Source organism: Pogona vitticeps, chromosome 3, assembly GCF_051106095.1.
Source record: "Pogona vitticeps strain Pit_001003342236 chromosome 3, PviZW2.1, whole genome shotgun sequence".
Classification (NCBI taxonomy): Eukaryota; Metazoa; Chordata; class Lepidosauria; order Squamata; family Agamidae; genus Pogona; species Pogona vitticeps.
This window is the reverse complement of record NC_135785.1, coordinates 87,035,551-87,050,269: the sequence shown is the minus strand read 5'-3', so window position 1 is coordinate 87,050,269 and position 14,719 is coordinate 87,035,551. Positions and strand designations below refer to the sequence as shown.

General features: G+C 36.7%; 1 protein-coding gene across 8 annotated transcripts in view; it reads left to right on the top strand.

Moving 5' to 3' along the window:
* The window catches only part of PCDH15 (protocadherin related 15), a 979,840-nt gene that overhangs the window by 941,308 nt on the left and 23,813 nt on the right, over positions 1-14,719 (top strand). For all 8 annotated transcript variants that reach the window (XM_072995260.2, XM_072995261.2, XM_072995259.2 and 5 more), the window contains 2 exons: positions 5,160-5,378; positions 10,768-10,878. In XM_072995260.2, coding sequence (XP_072851361.2) covers positions 5,160-5,378; positions 10,768-10,878 — 330 coding nt within the window. The remainder of the gene's footprint in view (positions 1-5,159; positions 5,379-10,767; positions 10,879-14,719) is intronic.

Genomic DNA, 14,719 nt, shown 5'->3' with positions numbered 1-14,719 from the left:
TAAAATGCCTCCCTCTTTTTACAATAAAGATAAAGCTCTCACACATGAGCCTTTGGTCCATGGATTTATTTTCTAGTTGCCTCCAAAACACTGACTTGACATCAAAGAAATGTGGTGAAGCCATTGTAAGTTATCATTTTTGTTGTGGTGACTAATCCTTAAGAATGCCACAAGAAGGAGGCAAGTCTGAAGTTGACAATCTATGAAAGAGTTTATTTGTGTGAATAAAGGCTCTCAGAAACCAATATGTTCCTATATGGAACTTTATTAGTAATAATGGGATATGATGGGAGTGCCTCAGTGATTTTTTTAATTTTTCATCACAAGAAATATTTGACTTAGAAGCCATTAGACCAGGAGTGGGCAAAGTGTGCTGTATGGGCTGTACCCCAAAATTGTAAAACATTTAAAAATTGCTTAGAAAGTCCCATGAAGAAAATTTGTCAAGTTTTTGGGGGGGGGCAGGGGGAACATCCTTAGGTCCACCGTAAACACACAAATTTAACATTTGGGTCACTATAAGGAATGGAGAAGGGTTAAGTTAAAAATAGACTTTTAAAAGAAAAGGTCCAAAATACAGGGGCTGGCCTGTGTAGCTCTCAGGCATTTGGAAGTTGCTGATCTTGGCCTTAGACAGTGAAATTTGCCCCTCCCCGCCCTCATGGCCTCAAAGAAACATTTCTCTAGACGGAGTTTTCTTTGTTGTAGTCAACACTGCATCTTCAGACAGAAGTTCACCATAGATTTCATGACATGCTGAGCAGAAATTCCATGAACGGAAGGACAGCATCTAAAAAAAAAAAAAAAAAAGCGGGGGGAGAGTAAATAAATAAGTTTGTTTTTCAGGTGATAAGACAGAAAATGGCCAGTTAGGTCCTGGTGGGTGTCATCTTGCTGGAAACACATCATTATGGCAAAGCTTTCTGCTTACATACACCCTCATAGTGCTTCAAGCACTCTCTGGGCGGATTACAAGTTAATTATGCAGGCTACACATTCTCCCCCCCCCCCCCCGTGAGTTGGGTACTCATTTTACCGACCTCGGAAGAATAGAAGGCTGAGTCAACCTTGAGCCGGCTACCTAGGATTGACCACAGTTTTGGTTGCAGTACAGCAGTTTTAACCATTGCGCCACGAGACTCAGTGGTTAAAACAGCTTGTGTAAATTGCCCATTCAGTTCATTTGAAATACATGAAATCTTTCCAAGGTTTGCTTCTGTTAATCTATCCTTGCATTGTACTGCAGTACACAACAGCTTGGTTCAGACAGATTGCTAAATCGTGTTTTATCATTATGAATGAGGTTTAGGCTTGCACACTTCCTTCCCTTTTCATGTACTTCTCTTTCCTCTTATATTTCCAGGCTCTCATCAAGCCATGGTTTATGCAATCCATCATTTGCCAGAACTTGGAAATCCCAAAGCAACCACAAATAATAGTTTACTAAGTTCAAGCAAAACACGGCTTCATGATAGTAAGGAGAAACACTAGTGTTAATATAGAGAGACATTTCATTCCTGCCAAGACAAAAAAATGAGGCTCAAACTTGTCATCTACTTGTGAGGCAAGAATACTATCCAACAGGAGAAAGAAACGTGTTTTAGGCCAGTATTTCTGAAAAAGTAGAATACTTTCCACCCACGCAAGTAAAGCGAGCGTCTTTAGCTGTCTGTTCCCAAAAACAAAACAAAAAAGATGGTAACAAATGGTCAGAAATGGATACGATTTTATAGCTGTCCCAGCTTGAACCTTCAGCAAGGTCTGGACTGAGAATATAGATCAACAGTAGGTTCTTTCTCTCAGATGGATCTCTGAGATGGACTACCTTTGGCAGCTGGATGTGCCCTGACTTGGGAGTAGATGCATGAGGGAGCAAGTGATTCCTTGGCCAAAAAATGATGATGCCTTCTTTCACTCTAGTCACAAGCTGCCAGAGTAGTACAAATTCTCATCTAAACATTAACTCTAATCCATAAAGTTGATTATCCATGTTAATATATCACTAGTATAAAACTATTAGACATTATATGATTGTTTTCACACTCCAGTTACTGAAGTGCAGAGGTAGAGCCTGGGTATGTTTAACTAGTGTACTCAGCTAGCATCCTTCATACATACTAACATATTTAGGTTAAGTTCTATATAAGTGGGTTTTCTTTCAAGTAAGTAGGCAAAGTCTTATAGCAGGTAAGATTAATAATATCACTGTAGGTTTGAAATGAATGCTGTTTAAGGACATTTGAAATATGCAAGTTATTTGATAACCTTATTTCCATAGTGTCTTACATGACTATTCCATTATTGGAACCGGAAAACAGTCAGGATTAGCTATTTTTATAAACCTGCATTATCTTTTATCAGAATAAAAAAAGGAGATATGATTTTTCAAGCATGACATATTCTTGAAAATAGCTGACTTTAAAAAAATTAAAAGGTCCCCTGTCTCATTTTAAATAGTATGCCAAGCTACATCTAGAATGCAGACTGTTGAGGTATAAAAATCTTAAAATAGAGGTTTGTAAAGGAATTGCTTGCAGAATTTTTAACAGAGACAGTATTACACCTCCCAGAAGTATACTGTTCACAAAGAAAAATACTTGCATTTTCTTCAGCATCACAAACATCATGTAGTGTACATGAGCATCATCTAGTGTGCATTACGAAGGTTTCATCTAGTGGTGCATCTAGGTTTTCTGAATTTTCCTGTTTGAAAGTATTGGAAACTTAGTGTCTCCTCAAAACACTCTCTTTGCAGAAAAGCATCAGTTTTATATCCTTTGGTATGTTCATGTTTTTTGTAGACTTTCAGTTTGGTTGAATAGAATTGTTTCAGATGTTTGTGGTGCTCGTTTTCATCCTGTCTAGAAAACATTCCATGTTCTTCTTTTGTTTCTGTATTCCTCGCTCTATTTTATATAATCTTATTGCTGTGTGATGTGATTAATGACGGTGATGCATGTGATTTTGATATATCAGGCCAAAAACAAGTGAAAAATAATAATTAAAGAAGACAAAAATGTTGTGGCGCCTTAAAGACTAACTACCGCCTCTTCTAAGACTGTGATTTTGATATGTCATCCTGATGCAAAGCTGTTACAAAATTAATACCTATAAACAAAAATCCCATTTGCTACTGCAGTCCTTCAAGTTAAATGGCAGTGCAACCAAGGGACCAAAACAGGTCTCTGCTGTATTGGGCAATTGGTTGCTCTAGGACAGTGGTTCTTAACCTTTGTTACTCGGATGCTTTTGAACTGCAACTCCCAGAAACTCCAGTCAGGACAGCTGGTGGTGAAGGCTTCTGAGAGTTGCAGTCCAAAACTCCTGAGTAACCCAAGGTTAAGAACCAGTGCTCTAGGAACACATGACTAATCATGCAATTGAACTGCGTAGTACCTTGTTACCAGACATTTATGCAAGAGTAGCTTTCTGTTATGCCTGCATATATAGGATTTTGCCCAATCTGTGACATGAGGAATGATGGAGGTGGGTGAGGATTACACGATGGTTGAAATCCAGTAGTAAGGAGCAACTTGAGTAGGCCTATTGAATCAGTGGAACTTATGGAGGAGCTGACTTATTAAATCCTCAATGATTCAATGGGCCTACTCATGTTTGAACTTCCTACTAGATTTCTGCCATTATAAACATAAAGTAAACAGTCTAAAAATGCAAATGTAAATACCGAGAAGATTTCTACTTGTTGACATTTATTATTTATTTTATTTATTATAAATATATACAAAATATATGTACAATATATAAAATATATTTTAATATATATTAATAATATAAATTATTAATATATATAATTATTATATAATAATATATATTATAATATATATATGATATATATACAAAAATATAAAAATGAATATATACAAAATTATGAATATATACAAAATAAACTCTCTGACAAGCCAAAACAGTAACTCTGAGCTTATGTTGCTGTTCTGAAGTCTACATCAGTTATAGAAGTACCTTAAGCCATCCAGTGTGTGTTTTCATAACTACAGAAAACATATACTGTATGCAAATAGCAGGCATTTACAAAATTATTTTATACAATGAAATAATAAAAATGTATATGCTTACTGATCATAGGTAATAATAGGCCTAAACAATAATTTGCTAAGAATACCGTGGGACTGTTGTAAGCTCCCACACAGGCAAAGGTAGTAAAGACCTTAACCTAAAATAGATATGAATAAATGTCAAGAGATAGTATCTAAATAATATGACATAAGACGGTTGTTATGGGTTTTTCAGACTCTTTGGCCGTGTTCTGAAGGTTGTTCTTCCTGACGTTTCACCAGTCTCTGTAGCTGGCATCTTCAGAGGACTGGAGTAGAAACTCTGTCCATGTTCTCTTGCTGTTTGTTGGATAGTTGAGTATTTATAGCCATGGGAACAGCTTTTGTCCTTTTTTGGAGATAGGGTGATCAGCATGTTTTTGTTGTGGATGCATTGTTGTGATAAGGAGGGAGAGATTATCTGCCACTGTGGCTGATGGATGTCTTCAGCGGGTCTTTTTTGTGCAATAATCCCTGGTCCTTGTGGCTGGGTAGAGTTTGTTGACATTTTGCAGGCTGTATTTTTCAGTGCTGGGAGCCAGGCGTTGTTAAGTTTTAGACGCTCTTCTTTTTTGACTCTCTTCTTTTCTTTGGCCAAACAGCCCGAAAAACCCACAACAACCATCAGATTCCAGGTGTGAAAGCCTTCGAGAATACAAATATGACATGAAGCTTAATCTAAAGTGAAAGATTAAGGAAATGATTAACAATGTCCTCTGTCTCCCTCAAAATGTTGCGCAGATGCATTTATGTGTGCTGTCATATGCTCCAAGGCAAAATATGTCAACGGAATGGTGGGGGTAGGGCAAGATCACAGTTTTTAAATATTTTTTAAATTCATTCAGCTGTAATTTTTCCCCATTATTACTCATGATGCAGATTTTTAAAATAATATTTAAATAAGCCTTATGGTTTTTGTTGCCCCTTTTGTCAGCAGTTCATTCTCAACAATTTTTCAACTATTAATAATATTTAATTAAATCTACAAATTAACAACCATTTAGTGCAGATCAAAATAAGCAAGCAGTAACTTCATGTTGCCTATTGCTCTTACTATCCTTCTTTGCTTTCTTTTTTATATTAAAGATTTCTGGATGGTAAGCTTCTAGATATTAATAAAGAGTTTCAACCATACCTTGGGCAAGGAGGACGTATTTTGCAAATCCGCACTCCAGATGTGGTGGCCAATGTCAAGAAGCAGGCACAAGCTGTGGGCTACACAGAAGGGGCATTATTGGCTCTGGCGGTCATCATCATCCTTTGTTGCATGCCTGCTATTTTAATAGTTATGGTCAGCTACAGACAGTAAGTATGCATTCTTATTGCATTTATTATGACATGATATGACATGATATTTGCACTACATAGCGCTCATTATATACCAAACCATGCAGCAGTAAGCTTGGCTGCTTATTGTATGTTTTCAGTCTTCTTCCCACTAGAGACGTGTGAGGACCATTCCATTTTGGCATCAGTAGTAAACCTTGCTGAGTAATCAAACCAAAGGACTGAGAGAAAGTAGTTTGTTACATCTAGAGTCCAAAACTCCCCCATTCTCTTTCCCCCCGATAGTTGCAACATTAAACAAACAGTGCCTTACTTTCCTGTTTGTCAAAAGTAATTCAAGCAGTCACCTTTCTTCTTTTTAAAAAACACATTAGACTGCCGCAAGCTACTATTCTAAAGGACAAAACACAATCTGCTTCTATCACTCCCACCATCAGCTCAATGCCCACCGCAGTCTATGGGGCAGCACCACAAACCAGCACTTCAACCACGCAATATCTCTCCTCTACCATTTATTAGCAATAAAAATAGCTAATATTATAGTTACACTGAAAAAATGAAGTGTTCCCTTGTTAAATGACACATGTAAGATAATGCAGCTATACATTTATAGCTGTAGAAAGGAATTAATTACAAATAACTTCCTATTTTAACTGGCTAAATCTAATCACTATTCTATATGCAGATTTTGTTCATGATCTGTTAAAAAGGATTCATATAATGTGACTGAGTAATTATACGAGACAAATACAAATACCAAATAATCTGACTGGTCAAATATATCTGTGAAAGGTAAGATTCAACAGTAGTGACTTTCAAATATTGTAATAATATTTTGCTAACTGATTTTTTATTTGTTTTTTGCTTGGTTTTGTTTTCTTGGTTGGTTTATTCCATAATGGCAGTATAATGTGTGAAGATCCACTGCCATGTCAGTTATTCATATTCTTCCTTACCATGAAATCACTGGTCAAAAAATGTATTAAACTGAATGAAGGGAGACATCTGGATCATGTTGGCTAACAAGTTCCCTCTAAAGAGTTTGGCAGACACACCCCACCTGTGATAGCCCAGGTGGAAAGTGACTTTGAAAAGCTGTTAGATATATAATCCAAAATATATAAATCCAATACAGTATATGCATATAAAGAAGTGCTCTTGGCTAAACGGATGGTGATCTGCTTAATGGATGGTAAGCTTCTATTAGATACACAACAACCGCCTTTGCACTCTATCCAGAATTTCGCCTTTGCTTTGCCCTATTTGCCTCATCACTACTTCTTAGAACTCTAGGATTATTTTATAATTGAGCCCCAGGCCACTGGATTCCTTCTTCTTATGGGTTGTCTCAAAGATACCAAAGTTTAATGAGTTTCTCCTCCTCCATCTCTCAGTTCACTTCTTTATTGTAGTCCTCTTTTGGCATTTACATCTAAATACAGGAAGAGGCATACTGAACTGTGTGAGGCCATCTTTACTTTATTTATGATACCCCACCAGATCTTGGAACATTGCATCATAAGAGGAATTATTGCAACCTGTTTTCTCATTAGCATTCCTTTTTACTCAATTTTATATATTGCTATTATTTATAACTCAATTTTTTCATTGCTCATTATATTCTGCTGTACTTTTCTGTTATGTTTATTTTCCATTCAGAGGGATCTGCCTAAAAATCTCAGGAAAAGGCCTTCAATTTAAAACAAAAACAAAAAAACAACCACACAATCCAAATTCCTCAAAGTTCACACCAAAACATTTTTGCTTTTAGCAAGAATGAGTACAGTGGACCCTTGACTTACAGACGGCTTGACTTATAGACTTTTTGAGTTACAGACTTCTCTGGCCGCAAAATTTAGGTTTGACTTGCAGACTGAGATTTGACTTACAGACCAGAAAAAAACCAAAATGGAACAAAAACGGCCTGTTACGGGATTAATCGGTTTTCAATGCACTGTAGGTCAATGGAGACTTGACTTACAGACTTTTTGACTTGAGAACCGCCTTCCAATACGGATTAAGTTCTCAAGTCAAGACCCCACTGTATATTGCTTCTTAGACAGAACAAAAATAACAGTGTCACCATTGGGTATGTTCCTTTGCAAGTGAATGGCATTATGTCACCATTATGTAAAAATGTTGTGCAAAATTGGGGATGTTTTTACATGTAACACATGGCTTTTGAGCTCTGCATCCCATAGAGCAGTAACATTCCCATGTTGTTACATAATAGGCTTTCTCTGAAAAGGGGTATCACATCCCCCCCCAATGTGGCAACAAAACTCTAAGCCCTGTTCGTGTATTAGAAACATAATAAAGGTAGTCCCCATCAGATTCAGCCAATCATGCATCACCTCAGAATTACTGCCAGCATGGGCAGCATCTGCAGGGTGGACCGTACCCCCATCACTTCCTCTGGGTCCCTTCACATATTCAGAAATGAATGCGTAAAAATTGCTTATATCTTGTATAGTACTAAACAGTTCTTGTGTACCGGTCTGTATTTTTTTAATGAAAGCCAACTTTTTGAGAATAAGCACCTGGAGTTGCTGAACTATATTTAAATAATATTGCAAACAATTCTGTCTTCTTTTTATGCCTTCAATATCACAAGACATCACAATTGGCAAATTAACTGTTCAAGTTTGCTATTTAGTGCAAAAATTATAGCTGAATGAACATAACTGTCATTACTGGTGCACATAAAACAGAAACATTAAGACCTGCTTTTTATGAAAACTTTCTTGTGTGTTATAGCAACATTTTAAATACTTTCTAGCCCACTGATCAGCTTAATATTCAATGAATTATTTTTGCAGATTATAAAAAAGAACAGTGAAGTAAAATAAATTTTACATTGCTTATCTTCCAGTGTGATTAACATAGTTATATCACTGCTCAGAGACTGCTTGTAAATAATCCAAGAAATTATCATTGCTCTTTTCCATTAAGTGGTGCCTTTGAAATGTCGGTATCCTGGACAAAAGAAGAAAGCAATTATGAACCAAATATTATAAATTAATCATAAGAGGGTTGCACATTTGTAATAGACCTCAAAATGCGGAAGAACCCTATTAATTTTTTAAATATTTCTTTAATAGTCTGTGTATAATTTAAAATGAGAACAAAATTATAAAGCATTTTTCTTATTGGGTCTCTTGATTTTTAAAATTGTAAGTCAGGTTTAAATAGCTGCCTTTAACCATTTGTTTTGTAGGTGGTGATTCACTAACAATTGTTTTCTCCTTTGCAAACCATTTGTATGGTTTACTGTGCATTGTGATTACAGAAATACAAACAACGAAACCAGTGACAATTGCAAATGAATAGCCAGGAATGATCCCCTCAGGAATCCCGAAGAGCACTTTGGAGCCTCTTTCTGGGGCCCCTGCAATAAAAAAAAAAAAGGAAAGAAATGCATCACCAAAATGGACAAAAGAGTATACAAATGCATAAAATTTGTATTTTCTATATGCACACATTTAGAAATAATTACAGCAATTTAAATACAATGATAATGTGACTAGAATGGAAAGGGGGGTTCCTAAGTCCTAAAAACGGTTAGACCATATCACAGCCCCTGCTTTCCCTTTGTTATGGGTCTTTAGCTTTCAACCAGCCTTGGAATTGTCAGCCCTTCCTACAGAAGACAGTTTCAAATGGAGGACTAGGCTCTGACATGCCTCCATTCCTACCCTAATCAATTCTTTGGTAGCAAGAATATCAGACTCCGTATGAGAGATTCAGATCACTCTGTTTCTTAAATTAGTGGCTTTAAACCTGAGTCTGTATATCAAAGTGAGAACCAGAGGGCTTCATACTTTTGTATGGAAAGGAAATACAGGGTGCTGCTTTTTTTCAATTAACTAATCGGTGTTATTTTTAAAAGGTAATAATGTCACTTCATTAAAGGTTAATAACATAACTTTCAAACTCTTAAATCTGCGTACATTCACATAAGACTCTTTCAACAACAACAAAAACCTTCTGTTCATTTATTTAATTAACTTAGCAGGGATTGAGCATCCATTCCTCTTCTACGAAGCATGGAATACTAAGTTGTTCCTTGCCATCTGTGGCATTTATAAGTACGATAAATTATATATTTTTTAAAATCTTCCTTGTTTGTCATCTCGGCTGCATTTTAGGCAATTAAAATGCTTTTATTTAACTAGTTTAACTAATTAATATTCTTTTTTTATTTCTGTTTTACCATTCTGCATTACAAAACAGATTTAAAGAGTAAGTATGTATTTTCTGGCTTTGTTTCAAATGCCTTGCAAGTGAAAGGTAATGAGTGTCCTAAGGATTAGCATTGGAATATTTTGCACATGAAAATACGATATTGCAGTGAAAACAGATACTGTCAGAAGTAGAAAAATATGTATGTAGGACTTCTGGTCTTCAGATAAAAGGCAATGAGTTTCTGAGGCAGGATGAGGGCATTAGAAGTGCAACCTTCGATCCACTAGCCTTCCAAAAGCCCATTTTGAAGACAAAAAAGATATCATAAAACTCTGGTCATTTCCAGCATCCTCACTGCAGCCAGAGTTCACCTAGACAGGTTGTGTGTCCCACAGCCATTGGAGGCTGAAAAGAGTTACCTTACACATCATACAGTTTTTTAATGCCTACTGAAGTATTGCTATAAGAAAAAAATTAAATCCAGCTATAAAAACAGCCAACTTCGTGGCATGCATCCATAATTAAATACTAATGCATTTTGAATGCATAATGTATATTAGCATTTATCAAAACTATATACCATGTTTTGGTTTGTGGTGTGTAAGTGTGTGTGTAAAAAGAGTGGATGTGCTTTTCTTTGTTTGGTTAGTTTTATGAGAAAAGGTTGAGTCTTGAGCATGAAGAGGGATGACAAAGAAATGAATAGTCTGAAAGTATGATCGCATTATAAGTAGAACTCAATGTATTAACCTAATCACATACTAATCAATACAGTGTATAGATTTGAGAGTACCATTCAGATAATCTAGTCTTAGCTGCTTCATGACAACAGTGCAAAATCTTTTCTAGGGCATAGCTATTAGGAGATAAGTTCTACTGATAACAGCAAGCCATACTTTATATTCCAGTCAATATATCTCAGGCTTTAATTTCGGAAAATGTGAGTTGATGAGTCAACTCTTCTAACTTTCTAGCAAAGCATGAAAAATGGTATTTCACTGTAAGACAGCTGAGCATGACTGAAGCAAATGGAATCAAGTAAGGAAGAGCAGATTTTGTTCTGCTGTGTGATGTATTAAAACTGTATTCTTAGCATTGTAACCAATTATGAGCTTAAAGCCTACAATAAATACCCTTTACATGGACAATTTGTTACTGATGTGGCCTTGAGGAGAAAGGATTTTTGATGCTCTTTATTTCTTCTCTGTGCAATTCACCAAAGGAGACAAGCTGAATGTGCAAAGACTGCTCGAATCCAGATGGCCTTACCAGCTGGCAAACCAGCAAGCACTCCTGCCAATAATCTCTATGAAGAACTTGGTGATAGCACCATGTAAGTACCCAGTGAAGTTTGACGATTAAAATGCTAGCAATTCATGATCTAATTCTGGCCCTTCAGAGATTACAGTTATTATTGCTATGTAAATTAAAAGATTTTCTTCAGAACAGAAGATAATTAACAAATGATTAATAGGCTCTTAAACATCAATCATATGATCTAGAGCATCGTATGTTTAGTAATGATTGTATCAAAGAGTTGCAAAGCTTGTGCAGTTTATTGAAAGCAGAGAGATTCTAAAATTATATGGTCAGATCTGATAGAGAAATTCACGATTGGTAGTTTCTGGAAGACATGGGAAAACTCAGGTTAGTCTGGTTTTGTCAGACTAAGGTAAGAGTTGTTTGAAGTCAAATAGATATCTTTGTCCATGTAATGGTCACTTTTTTTCTCCTGCTAAGTCTATTAATGTAGTCCATGTAAATGTCTTTCAAACGTCTTCATGAATTTTAATTTCTATAGATAGAATATGTAATGCTGTTTTAAAATTTAAAAGCATTATGGAGAGGGGGAAAATGAAAGGGTATGTTGGCATCATGGAATTGAAAGGGAATTCAAGAGTGATCTAGGTTAGCTTGCTGATAATGCTAGAAATGCAGTGCTGCAGCATCTCTAATAGGTGGCTATCTAACCTCTGCATGAAAGAGAGTCCACCAATCCAAATCCAAGAAAATATATATTCTAAATACAACACTATGATAATATTATTGCTAACTGGGTGTCATCTTTGGAATATTTTACCATTTTATAACTGTATTCATGGCAATGAATGAAGAGCTAGGCATCAAGCCACCCTGCCCATGAGGCACAAATGGATTCTGGACTATACAGAGCTGCCAGCCAGTCTGTCAATCCTCCAAGAGCATTTCAGTCTTCCTGTCTGCTGAGTCGTGGCTCTGTTGGGTGCATACCTGGCAGTGATCCCTGCTTTAGTTATGTCTCTCCCTGCTGCTCCACCTTTGGGCAGGCTTGGACCAGACACCAATGCATCTTTGGATTGCATTCGAAGAGGAAACAGACAGGGCTTTTGGGCTCCCAGTGTTGCTCACGTCTCATTCAATAGATTCAAGGTGACTACTACTTGTCTTTTGGGGTTTGAGTATTTTTGGTACTCCATGGGGGTCTGTAGAGGACCACAGAGGCAGAAAATGTGTCACTGGATCCTTGGAAGTAGCCCAGCTGTGATCTAGAATGTGGACATTGAGGGGGAGAGCAAGAGAAGCTGTCCTTCAGCCCAGGGAATAGAAGAAGGGATGTGACTGGGAGAGGCTTAATTTTTCGGAAAGCAGACCAGGCTAAAAGGAGGGATCCTACAGTATATCATAGAAGGGTGTTGCAACATTTGCCTGAAAACAGTGCATCTATATAAAAGATTGCTTCTTCTATATAGTGAAGGATCAAGTCCAGAGAAGACAGAAAGCCTGGCACAGCAACAGGAATCTGTAATGCTACTCTCACTGACAAGTTATGCTTTTTTTCTGTCCAAACCACCTTGTGGAATCAGTTGGCAGTATTCAGCCTGACTGGTAGTATGGCCTAGGTTGCCTCCTTAAAACACAAAGCCATGTCTTTATGACTTGCTGAGGAACTAGTGTGCTAGTGGTATGGAAGGCGAGGTACTGGAGCCTGACTGCTGCTTTATGCTGCCATCCCGTACTTGGGATGTGGTCTAAGGAAGTTCTGGCTCTTGAATGACTTTGGTTCCACTATCCCACACAAGATGCACCCTCTTTTTCATGAGTAGTAATTGCAGCGGGGCATCTTGTACAAACCATTCCATATGCAGAACTTCTGGATTATGCTCATCAGCAGTATTAAAGGAAAGTATGGCAGAGAAAATTATACAGTCTATAGTTAAGAAGAATAAAGGTGTATGAAGTTGACAAAAATTGCTGTTGTGTAGTCTTGACTGATTGATGGTCTGTCTCAAGAGTGTCTGGATTTCTCCTTTGCCTATACATTCCATTGGCTCTGCTGTACAACCACTTGACCAAAGAAGACCATTTATTATTACTTTAGTCCTAGAAAATGTCTTGAGTACAGCATTTCAGTAATCAGGTGGGAGAGAGTGACTACAAACAGGCTGGGGTTGCCAGGAATATTTTGTGCATTAACAAAATACTGCAAATATAGATTGAAGCCTATTTCACCTAGTTTAAACACCTATATATAATATAGGCTAAGATCCAAAGTGTATCAGAACACTTTTGAATACAGATGCTTTTCCCCATCAATCCAACCTAGTACTTCAGGTCATTCTAGAAGTTAGTCTTAAGAATCTCCAGTGGAAGGGCTGCCTTGAAATAGGACTTCAAAAGTCCTTTTATGCATAGAAAAACTGCATGAGCTTTTTAGATAAAGGACTTTCTGTTTTACTTGTACATGTCATATAGAAACAATACTTTGTATTATTTCAGTTAGTTCTTTGACATGAAGTTTAGGTACCAATTGTCAAATGATATCTCCAAATTTAAAGAAATATATGTTGCATAAGAGAATACTTGTTGCTTACTGCTTTCCGATTTTATATCCATTCCACTGTGAAATCTTGTTTTAACATTGTTGGGCTTGTATTTTTACTCATAATGAACATGATTGATACCCCAAAATGTGTTTTCTGTTTCATCTTCCTCTGTTTCTTTCTCTTTGGATCCATAGGCATCAGTGAGTAAACTCCCACTATTGTGGGTAATATGTAGAAAATGGGAAATTAGCTGCTTTTCTTATTAGAACTGCAATTATTCTCTTTGTCTAGTACTGTAGTTTCTAGTAGTTATTTACTTCTAATTTGTTTGTTTTACCATTTTCCAAAGGGAAGTAAGGATAATGGGCTAAAACATTATCCTTTGTGGTGTATAAGTATCAGCTGTTCATATGAAGTGGAGTCTCTTCTCTTCTCCGTGTTACTGAAACTGACCCTTCCAAAATGCCTGCAAAATGCTTACAATTCTCAAAATTCCCCTGCAAATGCCATAGAAATTACATGAATATAGCTGAGTAGAATCTCAAGATTCCAACTGAGATGTGCATTCCTTGAGACTTAATAAGGTCACCTGGATACAGAATGCACTTCTTCCACACCTCAGATGAAGAGCATGGTAGCTTTCTGGTCAGCTATGTTTTATACCCTCTGTGTTCTTCTATTGTGGAAGCTTCTGGAAGCTGGAGCGTGCATCACTTCATGCTAGCATGTATAAGAAGGTAATCAGGCAGCCCTCTCAATGGGAAAAAGAGACCTGTTTTCATAAATACCAAGCACAGCTATTAGAACAACTTGGGAAGTAGTGTAGTTATAGAGCACAGCATAACCTAATGGGAAAACCCAGATTAAAGAGAATAACAGATTTTGACTGCCAAAAGCAAGACATAGAAAATGCCACAAAGTGCTGCCAAGAATCTAGAAGTTCTTGAATTTGGGCCATTTCATAGTCATTGCTTGTGACCTGCAGTAGATCTTTCATGAGATGCCTACTAGCTACAGTTCTTAAGTTTTAAGACAAAATTCATATTTCTATACAGTGCTAACATTTGCAAGTGATTTGCTTAAATAAAGACCCGATGTAGATTGACATTTACCTGATTTATCTTCTTATATCCTGTTCCCTTGGTGAAGCAGTAAACAACTTATCTTGATAAATAAGTAGATGCTTTGCCTTAGTAGTTTGATTATGCATAGATTAATTAATATAGATGTAGCTTCATAGATAACCTTAAAGGCTATAGGCATCACTGTTTTTTGTTCACTGCATGCAAGTTTTATTTTCTTAGAAGAATCAGTCTCCATGCATGCTTCCTTACCTGTAATTATCTTCTTTTCTTTCAAGTCTTTTTCTTC